This window comes from Vidua macroura, chromosome 11, assembly GCF_024509145.1.
Source record: "Vidua macroura isolate BioBank_ID:100142 chromosome 11, ASM2450914v1, whole genome shotgun sequence".
NCBI lineage: Eukaryota > Metazoa > Chordata > Aves > Passeriformes > Viduidae > Vidua > Vidua macroura.
In genome coordinates this window covers 12307042-12328815 of record NC_071581.1, presented here as the reverse complement: position 1 = coordinate 12328815, position 21774 = coordinate 12307042, and the positions used below count along the sequence as shown (strand labels likewise).

General features: G+C 36.7%; 1 protein-coding gene across 7 annotated transcripts in view; it reads right to left on the bottom strand.

The window, feature by feature from the left end:
* FTO (FTO alpha-ketoglutarate dependent dioxygenase) overlaps nucleotides 1–21774 on the bottom strand; it is a 221981-nt gene that overhangs the window by 110027 nt on the left and 90180 nt on the right. For 6 of the 7 annotated variants that reach the window (XM_053987132.1, XM_053987136.1, XM_053987134.1 and 3 more), the window contains one exon: nucleotides 15551–15675. The exons of the other annotated variant lie outside the window; for it this stretch is intronic. In XM_053987132.1, the coding sequence (XP_053843107.1) occupies nucleotides 15551–15675 (125 nt within the window). The remainder of the gene's footprint in view (nucleotides 1–15550; nucleotides 15676–21774) is intronic. 7 annotated transcript variants of the gene reach the window in all.

The following is a 21774-nucleotide window of genomic DNA, read 5'->3' as shown; positions in this document are numbered from 1 at the left end:
GTTTCCTAAAAGCAAGCTTGTGGATACAGATTTCAATTGTGAACCATCTACTTGTAATTTTCCACCTTCCAGCACGGGTGGTGATAGCAGTCATACACTAAAATGAAGTTTTAAATAATTTTATCAATACACACAGTAATGAACCCCAGAAGTCTCAGCTTCCTAAGGTATTTCTGCACTAGAAAAGACAGACGACTCCTGAAAGGTAAGCTAGCATTTCTGCAGCAAACATTACCCCAGTCTAGCACAGGACATAAAACTTGCCATTTGCACCATTAGGTTTGCCAGGACAAATGAGAGGCTGGGGGTGATGTATGGCACAGGAAGGCAAGCACAGCTGTTTGCTTCTGCAGAGGAGGACGTAGGTGCTCTGCACCTGAGTCTGCAAATATTTATTAAGCCCTTAACAGTGAGGTTGTGATGCTCAGAACAGCCACTGCTGAAAACCATTATCTATGGATAATTAACTATGTCAGGACACTGAGGTCCTAACATGAGGTCCTCATAATTCCCCACTAAGGGAAAGACAGTACAACATTATTATAATATATTAGTAATATTTAACAACAGGATCATACTATTTGTGTTTTAATAATGAAGGCTGAACACCATAGCCAGGTTTAAATTAATATTAGTTTCTGATAGTGCAGTTTAAGCCAAGCTTAGCAAATTCTTAGTTTGTGTTACTACTAAGCAATGTGATAGTGCAATACAAAATGACAACATCTAATTAGAAAATTATTTTACTTATAAATAAAGTATTTGTGTCCTTGCAGGTTTAATTATTATTAATGCATTTTTTCTATCATTTGTCAGAAGTCTAAACTTGTTGGGAGGACAAACGAAAAAAAAAATAGACATTCCTATTTTTAACTTGACCAAAATAATTCACTTGAACTTTGGAAGCCCTTCTATTTTTTTCAACCAATTTTTAGAAACAGCTAGGAAAAAAAATTTCATCACGCAATAAAAAGGCTTTCTGACACATGAAGACAAAAGCTTCAGGCCGTTTATTAAGACTACTTCCTACTGTGTTGGGCTTTGTTTTATCTCATAATTAAAATCACACCTGAGCTGGGCCATCTGTGAGAGCGTATTAAGTTTCTTACAAAACATGAAAATCCTTTCATTTTTTCCATACAAACGCCAATAAATCTTGTAGGGTTATTTTTTGTGTGTGACACAGAAAAATAATATGCTTAAATAAAGGCCAGTCTTTGAGCAAAAAAATGAACAGGCAAACAAAATTATTTTTCTGTATTTATCTTCAACTGCCCCTCATAAAAATTGACATATTTTTTAAAATTGTACGCTTAATTTTTTTTTAAATATTTGACAACATGCTGTTTTCTTACAGTTTCTTTTGTAGGATAAAAATAAGAATTAGCAAAAATTAAAGGAAGACTTTTCCATATCAGTTAGCAATGAAGAGTATGCAGAAAAAGTCAGTCAACACTTTTTAAGATCACCATCTATGTTAGCACGCTAATGCATATGCTAATAGATTCCAGTGAGGAAAAAGAGAAGTTACATATTTCATAAACATAGGTACGTCATAAAGTTCAAGGGGGGTTTCGTTTTCTTTTGCTGGATTTTTGTTTTGGCCATTTTTTTTTTGTTTGTTTGCTTTAAAATACTCTGATGAAATACCAAGAGGATTTCCTTGTACAGACAATGTACACAGCAAGAAATTTTAAGTATAGACCAACTCCATCAACAGAATGTCTTCAACAAAGTACTTCTGTCTGCAGTCACACTGAATGACAAGAGGACCTGATCCATGCTAAAAGTCAGAGAAACACAGAGTAGCTTCCCTTGAACATGTGAAAAGTCAAATATATTATTTTATTTATACTGTTTCAAGCTGTTTTCCTTCGAAGAAACTATAAATGAAATGATCTTGTTTCATACTTCTGCTGAGTCACGAACCAAATGCATACCAAGATCTTGTTTCTTTATCATGTAACTTTGATTACACAATTAAATTTGCACAGTATTATGGTAGTCAAGCAATCCTACTCAAAGTTTTACACTTCTTAGCCAAGGCAAATGATAGAATGGCTGTCTTAGGGAAAAAAAAAAAAAGGTCACAAGGCCCTAAAACGGCAGTGAAGAACAGTGATTCTCCATCTCAGAGTCTAAAAAGAGCCAGGTGTGGGAACATCTTGAAGCAAAAGATTATAAAATGTATTTCACCCCAAAACATCCTATATTCGAGTACAATAAGGGGGAGAAGCAGTATCGATGACTTGTTTTCATGGGCAAACTGAACAAGCAAATGGTCAACAGCACTCAGCACTCCCATGGTTTCACTAGATTTAAACTGCACAAAGGCTTTCCCCCCATGCTACTGGAGCATAAAATTAACTATTAACAAGCAGAAAATTATAACCTCCATTCGTTTATTACAACAATATTAAAATCACAATTTCTTTATACATTTTGAAGCATAAAGCTTCAACACTGATCTGCACAACCCATCACAGATTTTAACCCCTCTTATATTCGTGTATATTTGAGCTACAATTATTTTTATCCTTGGAAATTTGCCTGATAATGGACTTAACTGGCAAACATTTGAGCTTGCATTCTTTTAAATTACTTATTTTACATCAAACAAAACTCTAAATTCTGTGTCATAAATAAGAATAAAGTCACAAACCAATCCCTCAAATCCTTGTTTTCCAAGTGTTTTTTGGAATCTAATGACTAATACTGAGGCTGTTTTGAAAATTCAGTTTTTCTTGAGTTGATAATAGAACATATTGAGTCATGTCAAGCAAGAAACAGCAACATTTTTTAAATGTGTCTGCCTGTGAAACTAAGTGGTTTGGATTCAACTCTGAAGTTGTTCTCTCTCCAATTATGTTACAGCTAATTCAATACATTTTTGTAAAAAACAATTTTTCAATACTTCCTAGCTTTCTTTCCAAATGCAGACTGTTCCTATAAAAGATGACCAAGAGCTAAGAAATAAAGGCACTTTTTTCTGGAAAAAAAAAAGCTTTTCTTATTCAATTGCATAAAAATTTTCTTATGAAGAGAAAAAAAGATAATTACTTTGGCAATGACTATTTTATATGGCAAATTAAAGCCACAAAGATTTCTCAAATCAGATGTGTCTCTTTCTGCAACAGTATCACAATCAAAGACAGATTCCACCAGCAGAAAATGTGAAGGATATTTATCAGGACCTCTGCTCTAATTCTGTTCTCAATCCCACTAACCAAAATCAAGGTAACTCTCAAACTCAGCAGTATTGCAATGGTGCAAAATCAAGCCAGGAAGAGACGATAATGACAATAATCCACATACTTTCACCTTATTTTCAACAAAATAAACGTTAGCGTTCTGGATACTCAGCAGCCAAATTATCTCCTAAGAAACCAATATGGGCATCTGAATTCTCAGACCTGTCTCCTGTCCCCATCCTTCTGTACACAAACTCGTGAGAATTACGCTACAGCAGCTGCAGGTACCCCGGCTGTGATGCAGAATCCCAACAGGGAGCACCTCACAACAGAGGATTTGTTTTGGCAATATTTATGGATAATCTGTTTACAGGTTGACATCCTACAGTGTAGGAGATAATAACACATGTGACCAGGTGAAGAAACCCCACATTAAATGGGATATTCCAGCAACACCTAGAACTTTCCCCCTTCTCTTTCATGGGAGAGAAGGAAAGATGCCAGAAAGGAACTTTGAGAACACCTCTGGATCTACTCTTGAGGCAATCCTGTTTGTACATTTTGCCCAAGGCTCTGCCTAATGCAGACCTTCCGTCTAAATAAATGAAATAAATAGAAATATTGGGCTCTGGTCAATTGAAATGTAGTGGTTTCTTCTGGGAATAAACCAAAATGCGTGCTGCTGACTCTGGGAAAAGGATGGAATTCTAAGAGATATCACAAGGCACATTTACTTTAAATTCCAAGGGAAAAGAAATAAAGAACATACATTAGAAGCGTAGTGATTTTCAGGTTCTAATGAGCCTTTTCCTCCCTTTTTAAACATATAACAAGTCTAATTTACAATGTCAGCACTATTTTGAAAATGTTTTCTTCCCTGCATGATGAATAATCAAAAATAATTAAAACTGAATGAAGACTGTCAAAACAAACAAACAATATAAACTTAGATGAATTATCCTACTGTTTTTCATTATTGCATTTATTCATTTTCTCCTCAATTGAATTCAAAACATTTACTCATTCACAATGGGTCTGTACATACACATCTGCACAGTGGTTGCCTATGGAAAAGTATCAGCTTTCAGTATTCCTTCTCATGTGCCCTCCCAGCTGTAAATGACGTTAAAAAACAACACCATAAACACAGAAGGCCTTTCGAAAGGTACAAGAGTGGAAGAATAAAAAGCCTCTCAGGAAATTTGATTTGCACTTTGGTTTTATTCTTAAAGGAACACCCAAAGCTTAATAGCATTTAAAACTATTGAAATACAAAATATTAAAGGAAGAGATAGCAGAATGAGGCATTATATTCTATGGTAGTCTTGTGTTATTGCTACAAAGAGCAGAATAAGGCATTATAGCAATAATAGAAGTGTATTACTAAAATAAAAATAGCACTGAATGCCAATGTCCTTGTTCTGAGCAATGGGCTGCTTTATTTTTATTATTCCCCCTCACTTTTATTTCTTTTTAAGAAATGAGTGTTTGAAATTCCTTCAGCAAAAAAACAGGACACACACACAGAGATGTCATAAATAATGCCTATATAAACTCATGCTAATTTATTTAATGCGAAACTCCAACACAAATTACTTAGCAGTGAAATTGCACCTCCTCTTATTGTGTATGTGAAATAAAGGCGAACAGATGTGCTCTTCCAGACCAAGCTATTGCTACAATTAAACCAACAGTCATTTTACAAACCAGCGAGCTATTTCATGTGCCTCTACAGTGCTAATCATCTTTTCTCCACCAGCCCAGCCCAACAGAACAGCGAGTTATTTATAGAGTTATCTATCTTGCACTTTGCAGATGATGCCTAACATTATGACAACAGTGAAAAGGTCTCCGTACCTGCCTACCTAAAACAAGTTTCTGTAAAGTAATGAATAGAGACAGCTTGGGGACTATCCACCTGCACCGCCTGCCTTTTACTGCCTGCAAAGTGAAACCACAAGGGACTGGCAGAAGGTACTTGTCTGACAGGGCCAGGACAGCCTTTCTCCTCAGTGACAGCCTGGGCCTCGCCTCTTAAACCTGACCCACCATAATTCCTTCACAATGCAGCAGCGAGGCAGCTGACAGTAGCAGCTGCACCTCCTAAGCGAGATGGATGGAATTTTCATAACTAGTTCCCCAAGTTACATTTTACCTTCAAGATAATTTATGAGCTGCTGTGGAGCCTTGAAGAGACAATATGCTTGCCATAAAATTAACTGTAACAGTCTTGTAGGTTATAATTAACACTGGGAGGGTAGCACCAACTGGATGAAACACATGGCATAATTGATGGTGAAACTGGAAATTAAGGAAGCTAACAATATCATTACTGTGCACATCACTTTAGTGAAACCTATGCTTTCCAGGGGTTAATTACAATCCCCTTCCAACGTACACACTCTGACGGGGAGTGGATGAGTGTCACAGCTAGGAGGAGGCAGGTTTGCTGGCAAGGCCACCTTGCACCTGGACTGATGTATATATTGTTTTTTTTTGCCTGGAAGAGATATACATGTCAAAGCAGCAGCACCAGCACCTGAACATCTGGCAGCAGGCACACTGTAGCTCAGAGATAGATGATTGCTCAAGCCTCATAGAATATTTCATTTTCACTGCAGCCAGCAGACTTAATGGCAAAGAAGAAATAATCCTCTGTGAGATTTCACTTAATGACACATTATTAATTTAAATGACTTGAGCAAAGAAAAACATTTTAACTTTATATTGCTGTAACTTAGCAGCAAATTAAGATTTTTTTTTCATCAGTGTATTATCATTTTGGTTTATTACATTAGTCTTTAGAAACATGCAGAGCCATCGTTTCAGAATCTCACCTTTCAAGGGAATACCAAACTGAAGATGCGATGCTAGTGAGCTAGTTAATCAGAAATAATATTATAAACTGCTGTCATCTTTGGGAAGGCAAACATGCAATTCATGTACCTATATCCAAGACTACTCTCTAGCCAAGGCTTAAAGAATCATTAGTGAAATGTATTTCTTTGAATCCTTCAAATCATTTCAATGAAACTTTTTTTTTTTTGTCCCTGGACAACATACGTGAAAATGTACAGATAAATGATGCAACAGTGTCACCTACAGGCAAGCAAAACAGTCAAAAACCTCCTCCAATATTGCACCCTCTTACCTCTCAAATCCTTCTCCTCCCCTCCTTTTCCCTCCTCCAACCTCCCCCTCAATCCCTAAAAATACACACCTGGATTTGGGGATTATCCATATCTCCAAGTAGAAAAAGAAAGGCAAATACCTAAACTGCTTTCAGGATGGTCTAATATCAAATACTCAGATCTCTTCTGCAGTACACTATGCCTTACAATAAACATGCTGTGCAGCCAGCAAGTCATCTGCACTGGAGTGGGTACTTGGATTGCTTCACCTCTCCTGAGCACTTGCTCAAATTCATGTTAACTAGCTGGTCAAAAATAATTCTGATAAAAATATTCTTTATATCTCAGGAAGACCAAATGCTGACATTATTAAATATGAGAAAATAAAAATGAGAAAATATTGACTTGCCTAAAAAAAACTGGTAAAATTTTTAACAGTAATGTCCAAACTTGTACAAAAAAAACCCTCCAGCATAATTTGGCACTGAATCTAACTCCAGCATATCATGGGCATAATTGATGGATCCATTTAGCTTACCCTTGCAGAAAAAGTAGAACACTGGTAGCTCTTAGAATTCTCAGAACTGTCATTTTCCAAAAGAATACTCTTTTCTCCTAGTATTACTGCCCTCACTTTAACACTCAATAGACTTTCCTTGGCTCTCCCACAAACTCTGCATTTTGAGATCCTGTTTCTCAATCTTTTTGATACTGTTCAAGACACCTTTTGTTTCAATTATTTCTTATATACCTGCATACTTACTATACCCGCATATCTCTGAAAGAGTTCTCAGTTGGCCAAGTTTCTCAAGTAAGTTGCACAGAATTATAACAGGATTTTCTTCTAGTATTACTACATATACTCTAAGCACTGCTCCCATTTGGGGCTGTTATCATTTACCAAAATAAGACAAATAATATGAAAACAATTTATGTTCTGTAAGAGGTCCCCAAGTTCTCTGTTTTTACAGAACCTCTTAAGCTTAAGAAATGCCAATTTCCCTTTTTAGCTATATTAAAACATCAGCATAGTTCATAATTTAATAATTCCACAGCAATGATACATTAAGTACTGAAAATTCATACAAAATAAATGGAATAAATAATAGTAGCCAAATCAAACTCTTCAAATGCCCAAAAGATCTCATTAGCAGTGAAAATAAGCAAGTAAATCAAATCCTATTCTCTGTTTCATCTTAGTTTCTCAGATTAGTTGATACATCTGCAAGCCATTCCTTGACCTCCTTGTGGACTGCACTTCCCTCTCACCAATCCTGTTAAGATTGCCCAGGAATTCACCCTCTCTCCCAGCACATGATTATCTGTATGTGCTACCATAACTTTAATTCAAGCAAACTGTAGAACAATGCAAGAGAGCAATCCTCTTTTTTATCCACATTAATCCATTACATTCACTGGCTCATCACCACCACAGCCTAGACTGCTCAGAGCATTGACAGCACCTTGCTCAGTTTCAACATCCATTTAATTTTTGGCTGCTCCAGAAGTGCCAGCAAGGGTACCAATTAGTGTCAGTGTAGCAGTTGCTGTATGTGAGACACACACCTGCCTACCAGGGCTGGGGAACCGATGTATTTTACATAGGCCATCAAACACAGACACCCGATGGGAATCATCTTTGGCACTACCTACCTGAACCATATTTAAACTGCTGACCTGAAAACAAAAGGCTTTGTCTTTCACTGTCAGTCCCTGGAGCCATCAAGTTCTATATAGGTGGAAAAACTTTAATAACACGAGGCTGACAGCCTTTAAGACTTAAGTCATGAAGTTATGTAAGCATCTGCTCACTCACACTCACGGCATGACATGATCAGCCCCATTTGGCTGGGTAAACCCTTCAGGTTACCCTCTGTTTTGTCACCATTGGTAATGTATACAGATTATTTCACACACCTCCAAATTAAATATTTAATTCAGCATTGTGACAGGTAAAGCTGTGACAATAATGGTACTAAAAATCATTAAAGTCCTCTTTGGATAAGGCTTCTGTTTTTTTACAGAAAAGAGAATTCTGTCTTCAGACTCTTAATTTTAAATGTCTCATTTTAGACATAGTTTTGAGTTCACAGTAAGTTTGCCAGTAGTTTAATGGACGCTACATACCATGACATTAGCACATTTTGCTGAAGGCAAAGGAAAGAATGGATTGATACTGCAGAAGAAATAGACCTCAGTGGATAAAGTAAAATAAATCTATGATAATTTTTCATTCACTGGATCACTCACACCTTACCTCTAGTTTGTAACACCAGGTCTTTATTTAATGTGGGCAGCTACAGAGCACAGTAAAACACACTGAACTCTCCCAGCCTTTCTCCTTTTCCCCTGCCTCTGGTAGACACTATTCTCTCCTACAGAAAGGATGACAGCAGATGCTAATGCTACTTGGTGGTTCAACTGTCTGTTGATGTGGCTAACACTTGGTCTCCACAGATTATAAATTTGTCACCTCTGTGATCTAGTCAATCTCCAGTACCCTGCAGCCTGGAAATGCAATAATCTCCATTTCCAGCATTCAGGTCTCCCAAAGGTAGTGAACAAATCATTGTCAAGCCACTGGAAAAACAACACTATCTATCTTTCTTGTACTGCAATTATGAAAGCTTACATAAATAAGGAAATGTCACCCATGCTGACTTTAAAAGCCTGTCCAAGTAAAACCAAACATAAAAATCATAAATAACTGAATAATCTCTGATAGAGTGGAAAAAATCTTTATTACTTTTTTTTTTTGAAGCTTTAATTGCACTATAAATAAGGACTAAATTTGTGTAATTTTCCAGTTTTGGAAGTGCCATTGAATTATTTGAAAAACTCATCTAGCACAAGAAGAAAAAAACATTAAATCAAAACCAAAAAAATGTCAGAGTTTCATTTGGTAGTTACTCAGGTATAGGATGATGCAGCTGTCTATGGATTTCAGAAGTGAACCATTACAATTAAACTAAAATGATAAAGGAAACACAGAGTAAACAATCCCTACAAAGTGCCTTAATGACAGAGTCTGACACAAACAAAAGCCACACACAGAGACACAGAGCTGAAGTTCTGCAGCTTTTCTTAGCCTGCCCTATTACACCATTTGGTTTAGGTTGCTACACCAATTAAGTTTTTTTGCACCATATATCTGTGAATATTGTGACATCACAAGGTAAGAGGCAGGATTTTCTCTGAGTAGCCACAGCTTGTAAACACATAGTCTTTCCAAGGGTAAAGGGTCAAGACAGTTTCAAAGGAACAGCTAAAACAGCAGCATTTAATCAAGCTGCATTTCCATTGTTCTGAAGAGTACTTGTACCTATTGATCCCAAGCTTGGCTGCTTCAAAGACTCCTCCATACAAGGAACACAGGTGAAAGACAGAGGCAGAAAACAGGAAGGGTCACGAGGAGCAAAAGAAATCTGGCAATAAGCAACTGGAGAAAAGTCAAAGGTCAATCAAGGCAGATGATGTCTAACTACAACAGGAGACCTGACAACTTCATCCATGTTGCAGTGTTTTCTTCATTCATTTGAAAGCTGCAAGGTTGGTTTTCAGTCTGACTTAAAGCATCTTCTTGATTAACATATAGTATTCAGGATTACTCAGCCACAATTTACTTTCCACACATTGTCTAAATATATTTACGTTGTGAAAACCTGATTTAGCTTACATGCTGGTGTTGAACAGTTTAATTTTCTTCTTTTAAGAGTATCCACACACTTACATCTAAAGTATGAATGTCAAAGAATCCAAATGTCATTTTCTCTTTTTGTCCCTGTGATTTCCAAAATGGTGAATGAGAGTTTTAGTGTATGCTCATTGCTAACTTACTGAAACCCATTGTCTAGAGAGGCCAGCTGTTATCAAAAATCACACTGGAGATCATACAACTGTATGTACTGACATCCTTACTAATATCAGAAACATGGATACTGGATTCCACAACAGGGAAGACAAAAAAATCTGTCAATTTTCATGTTACACAAAACAACCACAAGTCTTAAACAATGCAAATACTTCCCCCCACTCTCTGACAAACATTGATACCTCTGTAGTATGCAAAATCTTGGGAAGTGGTATAGCTCCTATTGTAGTATTTTCTGAAGAGTTCACATTATTTCATACACTTATCATCTTGCCAGGTCTGTGAGAGTTAACAAAAAATTCCGTACTTTTTTAACCAGTCTTTGAACTGGTATTATCACATTTCATTTGAAAAATAGCACTCATGAGTTTCTGAAAATGCACAAAGCCTGTGACAGAAAGGAAAAAAAAAGCTCTGGTTTTTCCAAAGCCCATGTTTACTTCTTAACCCACCAACATTTCCTCTGCTACAGAGGAAACATGGTCCTTATTTACATCAACAGCACTTTCTCCTACTGGAGCTAAAAACAGTAAAATCTACCTCAATTACTCCTTAATTATGATCTAAAATTCCAAGGTGTAAGGAAGTTAAGCATAAGAGGAATAAAATGAACTTTTTCTTCAAAACAGAAAACAAAATATATAAAATCTTTGTATCTTATTTAACATGCACACTATTTTAGGCTTCCACTCTAAAATTCTTCATTTTTATTATTGAAAAATTGAATGTGGAATATTCAAATATAGAATTGAAGAGTGTCATCCAGATTAGGACCCAATTTTCTCACTAGGTACTTCTAATTTATATTCCTATATAAATATCAACATAAAAATCCAGATTTCACTGTTGAGAGCTAAGACTACCTCTGTAATATAAGTGTTCATTGTAGCTAGAAAAAAAATACTTACCTTTAAATTGTTATATAAAATTGTGAGATCTAAGAAGGGGTTTGACAAAGGCAAAAAATGCTGAGGAATTATAGCTCACATCTGACTTGAAACCTGAAACTAACATGATTTGTCACAAGTAAGAGGTTCTTTCTTCCACTGCCATGCAAAAATGAAAGAATATAAAAATTCTAGAAAAACAGTGACCCAGTCAACAAAATATTATGGGTTATAGAATGACCCCATAAAAAGATTTTTTTTTACTGTGTTATTTTAATGATGCAAGGTTATATGTTATTGATTTTTACAAGATATAATCAATTAATACTTTTCTGCTGTTTATCTCATAAACCAGAAGACTTTTGTGATTACTTTGGTACATATTATTTATTGAATGTTTATTCTGTTTTCAATATGTCACTAGATGATTATTTAGAGAGAAGTTAAGATTTCAGAATTTGGATAAGTGGCACAACTATGAAAATTCAACAATCATAAGTAATTTTATCAAAATTTCCACTTCATTATGTCCGTCTCCGAAACTTTACATTTTCCAATATCTGGCTGAATTTCCCCTAAGAGAAATGGCACAATTTCACTGAGGGAAATAGCAAAATGCACATCAGAGTCTGTGTTATAGTAAAACCATTTTGGACTAATATAATTTTTCCATTTGAAAACTCCATACTTTAGCAATGGTTTAACCAACCATATTTTTTCCTAGCAGTCAATATTTTCAATGCAGTTAAACACTACCCTTTAAATTAATCTCTAGTTGATTTATTGAAGACAAATTAGTTTGGTAGTAAATGTATGTCTATGAAAAAATACAACAAAAACCTACTACCAATTAAGTGCAATATATCATGCAAGCATTAAAGACAATGCTATTATAGCATGATACAGGTTCTATTAGGAGAAATAAGAGCTACAATTTTATTTAACTATAGCCCAGTTCTCTCAGGCACTTCCTGATCAGGAAAAGTGCAACATTCTGTCTTGAAATTCGAGTATTTTGTCTTTTTCCCCTGTTTCTTTGTGACATAAGTTTTCTGGTTCCAGTTAAAAAGTAAAATAAAAAATGTCAATAACATCATCAACAGGGAAAAATATTAAAGCCTTTTTTAAAAATGAATCAGGTGCAGATATTGAACTGTACTTTCTCATCCTTTGTCTCACTTTTCAAATGATAATTTCTTCCACAGTCACCATTAAATCTTTATCTATTCCAGCTCTCTGTATGGGTCATTGATTCTAGATGTACCATGGTTATTTTTAAATGTTTCCCTTTCGTAGAGAAAAAGAGGGCTGTCTAGAGCCAGATGGGTAACTTCACACTTCATTTATCAAACCCAATGCATTAGACTCCACCCTCTCTTTCCCACTATTGCTGTTAAATTTCCATATAATTTGGTAACAATTTTCATTATCATACAGTGACCCTAAAAAGTCGATCCAGGTTTGCACGGTTAGTCCAAAATTCACAGCTGTTCCCTTCGCCCTCTGTTTATTACAGTAGAATCTGAGGTTCCCCTCACTTTATAAGCTGAACAGTGACCTTCTGCAAGCAGAGGTCAAGAAGGGGTCAGTTCAAAGGGCTAGAGCAGCTCTTTAACAGCTATAACAACCTGTCCATCAGGCACTATCACACAGTATAAACAAATCTGGGGCTTTGGAAACTCTGGACCATTTCTGTTAACACTCAGAGGACATTCACCGAGTCCTACCTGAAGTATTTTGGTTCACTACCACTCAGAGAACAACACGAATCCCTGGAAGACCTGCTCAGATAATTAAGATACTGATGACATCTTTGCATCACAAGTCTATGAAATGGTGAGTGCAACACTAAGCACACTGCCATGAGTTTTGGGCTGTGAACCTGAAATAAAATCTTAAAGAGTCATTTCAGCTCATTAATACACAGAAACACTGGTACAACTTAAAGTAAATAACACAAGAATATGCTTTAACTCAGTAAGTGCATACCAGAAGAGTTCATATTCCTTTCTCTGGGAAAGGCTAAATTTCCAAAAGTTCAGTCAGTTTCTGTTACCAGTTTCCAAAATGGTTTTGGGTATTTTTTTTTTTATGTCAGGTGTTAATGACACAAATAAAACACAAGAAAGAACTACATATGACTACATAACTCTACAACGACCAAGTGCAGAGTGAAGTTTTCTGCCAGCTGCCCTCCCATCATTGACCTAAATTTCTTGAAGTTGTACTGTTCATAATCTGCTCTCTAATGCACAATGTAAGGTAATTAGAGTCATCTGTATTTAACTTCCACAGGAAAAAAATTCTATTATCTAATCTAGCTGATCCCCTGATAGCCTGTTGAAAGTAAAGTACTGTAACCTATTGCCTGCCCTTTGACAAGTGCTAATTATTTCCTGTCCAAGCACATTTTTCTCATGTAATTCCAAAGTACACAATAGACTGATCTCTAAAACATGGGCAGCCCTGCTCGTACCACGGCGGACGTTTTATAACTTTCAGCACCGTGTGCTCCATGGCTGCCACAGCCAGTGTTTCATTCCAGACACTGAGCTGAGGCTTTGATGGAGCCAAGTGAGGTGTACGGTAACAGTCTCTTTATGCAGATCATATGGATGAGACTCTCAGATAGGTCACTGGGATGGGAAACATCAAATAGAAAGAAAAAGGATTATGGATATTTAATACTCAAAGGACACTTTCTTTCAGAACTTTCAAGGCACAATGCTCTTGAAATTTTCTTTCAGGTATTTAGTTTTAAGAAGGCCTGCACTTCATCTGCTTGTGCCTCTCCCACCCCCAAGAGCTGCAGTTTTGCTGTGTTAGAGGCTGGGCTACGTCTCCAGCTGCAGCCCTGGCTCCAGCCCCGGAGCTCCCTGTGAGCAGCAAGTGAGGCCAGGCACACTGAAACCCACAGCACTTCCAAATTACTCATTATTCCCATGACTGTTGATGACTTTGTGTATTAGGAAATAATTGTTAGACAAAATGAACTCTTAAATATTCCGCACATTACAAGCTTTCTGTTCTGTTTCACAATGAAGATGCACACGTCCCACAGAAAAGCTTGAAGTGATTTCCTCTGTTTCCAACATAGCTCAAACATTTGCATTATTCAGTAAGCGTGGTGATGGAAGGCAAAAAACCAAACAACTGCCTCCCAAGAAAACCCCCGAAAAACCCAACCAATCAAAAAAGAAACCAAAAAACCACCAACAAAACCCCCCAAAAATCCCTTAAACTATTCAAGAAGAAAAATATAAAGCCCACATGATAATATGGAAAATATTTTAGAGCCAGCTTACTCTGAAATCTTAAATGAGTAGCATACAAGCAAACATTCCATACTCACTGTAACACAAACTTATAAAACACAACCTGTAATTTGTAAAATAATTATGTGTAATTATGTTCAATTTTTATCTACAGTTTCTAAAATGTTTCAGCTTCATTTGCTGTAATTATTTGGAGCAGAAAAGATACCCAAGTGTCAGACCCAAAATATATATATTACATTTTAAAAGCAATCTCAGAGTCTTCAGGAACTACACCAGCAAAATACAAGAGATCTCCCTTAACTTTAATTAGTGCAGGTAAAAAAAATCATGCCAGTTAAATGCTAAATTTAACAAAAATCTGATCTAAAAATACTTTTGACTAAAAACTGCATTTAATTGTAAGTAAGCAATATCTCCTGGTTTTAAGTAAAAGCTCTATATTTGGCAGAAAAATTTCACAGGCTTCTAGATATTTTATATAAATATCAAATAAGAAAATAATAAGAGACTACAAAATTAGTATCAATCTATAGCTTTTAGACATAGGATGTGAAAAACATGACATCAATTCATTTAGCAGGCTAAGAGAAGGACAAGGTGGAACATGGGTGGAAATCCTCTTTCATTCACCTGTTTCTGAGCAAACTAAAAGTATGGCGTATCTGGTGCTTCTGAAATGCATTCAGCTGATCATATTGCAGTACCACAAACCTTTCCAAACACAAACATGAACAATTTTGAAACACTGTAAATGGCAGCTCCTGATCCATGGCAGTGAGCTCTCATCAAGAACTCAGAACAGTGAAACAGTCCCACGAGATGAACTCAGCAGTTCATACACGTATGCCCATCGCACCCAACACCATCCAGTTAACTCCAGCAGGACAGCACAGGGAAATGGGAGGAGCACGAGGGAAGCAGCCAAGAAGTGAAGTTTTAGCAGAGCATTCCAGCAAAGTGCATGGCTCATATTGCCAGCAATATGTGGAAAACATCAGGTGGCACCACGTCTCAGGTCTTAGTGCTGCCTACCAAGCTGTTATCAGTAGCCTGTACTGCATGAGTAAGAGAGCAGTCTACCCCACAGAAACATGGACTACCACATTCAAGGAATTACTGTTTGAACAGTAAAATTAAAATTTTTTTGAGTCACTTTTCCCCACTCAGGGGGATTTATAGGAGTACTTCTCACCTTGCTGTCCATTCTTTACGCAGCTTTTGTCTCTCCTTAAGAAGGAGCAGGAAGCAGTTGATGGTCTCATTCCTTTGTTCCTCAATTTGTTGCTCTTTTCTAACCTCAGAGAGGACCAGACTTGTCTTAAAGGGAGGAAACATAAAAATTATAATCTAGAAATAGGAAACAATGTGTAAAATTAATAAAAAGCCCATAAGCAAATAAGGACAGTAAATCAATAGCTTTTTTTATTAGACTTCCACTGCTGACAAATCAATACAGTAAATGATGGTTAGAAATGGCCACCATATATTTGGTATTTAATCAATATACATGGCACATAAGGTAAACCTTAAAATCTCATTGCCTTAAGTATCACACTAAGACACTGTGCATTCTAGCCCACATTTTCTTGAGGCATAGTTATTTTCTAAATATTATCTTGTATCAAATAATATCAGAAGTGTTTTCCTCAATGTAGCATTTGTTTGGGGGACTTTATCCTCCCCTTTGCTCCTTGGTAAAGCTGTTGAAGAAAATACCTGTTTGTAGTTTACCTGCTGAATGGAATTGCTGCTGATGTTCACATGTTCTTTTTATCATTAAATACTTTAAATAAACAAGTAAAAAAGTCTTTTCACATATGGAATAATTTTTAAACTGCTCAAAAATATACATATATACATGCAATGGATTTAAATAATCTGTGAAGCACGATGACACTCAGTCTCTGCAGAGCAAGTGTTACTGGCCTTCCCAAATGTTGTGCTGACAGTTAATGTTGATGTAAGAGAACTGGGGATGTTCTTATCACCCTTCATCCTCCCACCAAGCTAACTCCAGCTCCCTCACCTCACCTTTTCCTACTCACTCCTGCACCACTTTTTCCTCTTTCTTCCCTGCACTTCCCCGTGTCTGCCAAGCTGGGAAGGAAATGGTTGATGCTCAGCTACCAACCAGACCTACATCCACCAGTGCCCATGTGATCCTCCATGTGCAGAAGTGTCTCCATGGCAGAAACTGAAAGTCTTTTCCTAAGTGAAGATATAATATTGCCTTTTTCACCTTAATCAGCCTCCAAGAGACGTAGAATTATTTTTGATATTCTAACCTCCAGTCACATGTTCTGCAAACATATCAAAGCATCTAAATGCTTTTAGGAAGGATGACAGAACAGATGGAATTCCTGTACAAACCTTTTTTCTTTTCACTGAAAAGGAGGCAAAAAGAAACAATTTCTGACCTGGGAAGTTGTACATGTGAGTTTGAAAAGACAACCAAACATAACCAAGAGCTGCAATTCCTATTCCCAGCATAACCTCCCTTATTGGAACAACGTGACAAAACACATGGCATTTTGCCTCCTCCTCAACATCACATACACATTACATTTAGTCCTGCCCAACTAAAATTCCTCTAGGAATTCTGCAAGAGAAATTATTGTTATTATCTTCAGTTTGTGAAAACAGAGAGATCTAGCCTCATTCTGATAGGGTTCTTATTTTCCACAAGAAACAATAACACGCAGAAAATACATTTCTTAAGCTATGTAAAGTAAGAGTAGCATTGTTATTGCTATGGTCATTCCAAGAGAGAAGCATGACAGGGTTCATAGAGACAGAAAATAACTTTATTGCACCAACATCACATGCAAAGAACAAAAAGCATCTTTCTCCCCACCTCCCAGCTCTATCAGCTGGCCTACCAAAAGGCATTACCCCATCATATGGGACTTAAACATCAAAAAGAACATTTTCTTGTAAAAACCCCAAATGTTCAAAACTCAGTCTATACAGATCACATTCTTGACCCTGCTTTGACATTACAAAGCAAACAAAAAGCCAGAGAGCATTTTCAGATAAGGATTCCATGACATGGGTTTCCCTTGCACTGACCTACAACATCTTTTCCACAAGCTCTAATATCCGCCAACTTCAACAGTCCTGACCTTAGAGCCTCATTTCCAGCAGCTGCACAGTTTGAAGCAGGATTTGATAGAGGACTTCAGCAAGTGAAACACACTCACATGAGCTGATGTACATTCTTTAATGGTGAAAATTAACACTCCTTGTCATTCATAATAAATATACCTACTAAGGCTTTAATTTTTATACTTCTCATCTACAAGACTTGACAGAGCACTACAACCAGAGTTTAACTCTGTATTATAGGATGATCACACTGCAGCTATATAGCCAGGCCACTGTCCACCACTATTTCCCTTTCAGAATGTTTGGATGGCCATTTTATTCACAGAGGGACAGGAAAATCCACTGGTGATGGTGAGATGTCTGCTTCTCCCCAAGACTCCAGGAAAGTCCCAAGTTTAATGATGCCATGCCTCATAAAGCTAAAAGTACAGTTATTTGCTGCAACAAGCATCAAGATCCCCTAAATAAATGATTCAGAAAGTGCAGAGCATGGAAAACTGGGAGTTGCTAAAGAATTTTCAGTTAAAAATCTGATAAAAAATTATATCAATAGAGTATTATCAGTCAGAGATGGGAGATCACTTCTCCCTATTCACAATCATACTGTTTGTGATATGGTATGAATTCTGCTGACCTGGTCAAATTGCAACTTTGGTCCTGAGTTTCATTAAGAAAAGTCCCCTCCATCCACAGAAACATCATAATTCCGGAAACTGAACATAATTTACTTTTTACTGAGAATATAATTGTATTGCTCCAGCCTTCTGTTAACACCTTCCATTTATGTGGTGATGTACATGGCTCAAGTCAAATGCATAGTTTGACACTGACATCATAAATGCTTCTTTATTGAGCCCTGTGAGTACAGTCACAGCTACCTGGAGGGTGAAATACTATTATTAAGCAACATACAACAACAATACATAGCAATTTAACTGATTTACTTGTTTTCTAAGAGTGCTGAAAGGGCAGTAAGGTCACCTGGAATGCCAGTGCAGGGCTTGATGTGTAGCTTTTATAGAGGCATTTCTTAATAACTTGATATTCTTATAATTGTAATAAAAATCTCAAATTGTAACAAGTAGCATTCTAGGTAAAATAATATTATAAAGCATGTTCCTTTGCAAGTTGTCTTTTCCATGTAACTTGTTTTGGGATTTATTTTTAACAAGGGGATTCAATATATACTTAACTGATAAAGGTCAAGGGTTCAAGAAACTCGGTCAAAGATGTTATCAGCTGGGAAAGCCATTTCCTCACATCAACACTGATAAAAACCCATCAGAAACCGGGCTGATACAACCCCTGCTCTAAGAGCAGGAATGACCTTCTTTTGAACATCACTATAGTTGCACATCCCATCAAAGAAAATCTGATCTTGTGTCTCAATTCTTTTAATGACATAATTGCCTGCAGAGGCCCCCTTTGCCCAATGCTGAGTGAAGCCTTCACAATTCTGAACTGGACTCAGCACTGACACAGGGGTTTTCAGCACACTGGGAACTGCAGGACAGTAGAACAAATAAACAATGCAACCAGCCCTACAGCCTGTCTTATCTCATCCTTGTGTTCACAGAGATTCCTGAGGGTGGTAATGTTTACAAACTGGTGAAACTTTCTTTCTTCTGCTTCCTGAGCTGTCAAAAAACATATCCTGGACAACCTAAGCAATGAGATTATGCAAATTCCTTATCACTTGTGGGAAGCAGCTCCTTGTCTCATTGGCCAGCATACCTCTTTAATAAGCAGTACTGTTAATATTTTCAGTAAATCTTCCCCAATTCTCCTTATAGATCTATAAGGGTATTTAGAGTTTTCCTTGTAAAACCCAAATGGCACAAGTCTTAAAAACAAACACACAGCTCACCTCTCAAAAAGCCTAAAGCTATACACACACACACACACACATATATATATGTATATGTGTATGTGCACACGTAGCAGGAGCAAATCCAGCCTTTTACATTAAACATCGTATTAGGAAACTGTACTCTTTGCCTTCCTCCTGGTATAGCAGCAGAGCTAAATTTAGGCCTATCAGGCAAGAGATGTCAGAGCATCTTCTCTCATTATATAAGAAAGGAAGGTTCTAAGATTAGATTTCAAAAGACCAACACCCTATTTCTCTGATTATCACCAACAAAATATATCAGTGACAAAGGATTGAACAGAAGCTGTTTTAACCAAGTCTTTCTATTCACCCAGGATATACACACCAAATTAGATGACTAACAAAGCCAATCAAGGTCTTTTAACAGATTTATAATAATATTTTTCCTTATATACGCAGCACAAGAAACTCTGTTTTAACATTCATAGGCCACTACCCCACTGAACTGTGTGTCCTGGGTGAATATCACAACATGCCTACAAACAAGCAAGAAAAAGCAACATCTAAACACTCTAAACTCCACACTAGTACATTTTCAATCTTATAAAGCTAGATGCTTTTCCTTCCTTCAATACATACCTCATGAGGAGTCAGACATAAGGCTGAAACACTGTATAACTGGAGACATGAAGCTTAGTGTTCTGTCAAACAAATTAGCCTGTAGTCTGAACTAAAGTGGCACTTGGGACAGTTTGCCTCTTGGTCCTACTTTGTTGGGTCAACAAATCAGATTTTTCACTCAAAGTTAAGATTTTATTTACTCATCACCAGTTTAAATAGGATAAACTTCTGAATCTTTACCGACCACTTCTACTTTAACATAGCAGTCATCACTAAAAAATCAATAACTAATACAGAAAGGAAAAACAAAGAGTAAAATCTGTAAGCACGGTTAAAATGTTATTCTGTATTTTCCCTGTTATTTTTGTCATTTTATTTGCTTCCAGTGAAAGAAGTTTCCTGATGAAATTCTATGAAACTAGAACATGGTCCCTTTTAGAAGGGAGGGAAAAAGAACCTGAAATCTATTAAGCCATATTAATTTAACATGTTGTAACTCCTCCATGATAAAAAAAGCTAGTAATTGATTACAAAATCCTGCTCATTTCTTCTTTACTTTTAAAATTTCTACTTAAAATACGAGCAAATGGGCCCATTTTCATTGATAGATGGAAACAGCCAGTATGGTTTAAGTTATCACCCGGTAATTTGGGCACATTAAACCCAATTCTCTGCCTTTTGTTTATTAATTCACTATGCCAGATATCACAGTTTCACTCAGCAACCCTCATGTTCTGGATGATATTGAAAAATGAGTCATGTTTGTCAAAGAAAGTTAAAAAAAAAAAAAAGGTAAAGAGGAAAAAAGTGTTGTTTATAGAAGCCAGCTGCTCTGGCTTCGGCGCCAGCAGCTCTTCATCCTGCTATTTTACGCTCGCAACCCCCACTGCCCCCACTGGCACAGGTACAGCTAAATGTTGACTTCAATGCTTCAGAGAGCACTCAACTGATTCTGTACATGATTAATTGCCAAAGACATGGCTGACCATATGGAACAGAGAAAGCATCAAGTAATTCATACTTCTGTATATGATCATTTGGCCCCTGTTGTTTTAATGTACAGGAAAGAGCTAGTACAGCACAGACCTGGTGTCTTGCCCTTGACAGCCCATTAAGAAATCTCAAAGCACCTAGTTGAAGTTATGCTGTTGGCTTTTCAATAGCAGCCTAATAAAACAGAAGCAAAGCTTTCCAACTAGTCTTAAATCTTTCACATACAGTACATTAACCACTGCTGCTACAACAACTGGTTTCTTATGATAGGAAATGGGATTTGATTTCTAGCCTCTGCATACTTACTGAAAGCCTTTTTCTGACCTTTGGAGGGTTTACAAAATCATTGTTCGTTTTTCCTGCCATTTTCCCAGTTTCTTGCCATGGTGATCCTAATAGATTTGTTTAAGGTTCAGTACATTCTACTCTTACTAGCTGTGATATGCAAACTGTGCAATGAAGGTGGGCTCACGGGAACTGAAAGAAAAGAAATTATTATTAACTATTTTCTTTTTGAGATTCAGAGAAGTCACTGCAACACCTAAAACAATTTATTTTTAAGGAGCCTATAAAGCAAAACAAAAAATTCCTCAAAAGAAGCAATATACTAGTATGTGCTTTCTTTTATCAGACTGGAGACAAATCATCAAATTTCATTTGAGAAGGAAGGACAATTTATTTTAAAGCTGTAGTATTCTCAAGGATTTCTGACACAGACCTCAAGAAAAGAAAAAGGTGCAGACTTGGAATATATATCAGTATCATTAACTGCTCTATATTAGTTTTATCTACTGTTAACATCTTTTCAGTCATATGCAGTCAAAGAAAAAACATTTAAATAATGTTTCCCTGTCAAAGCTCTTAAG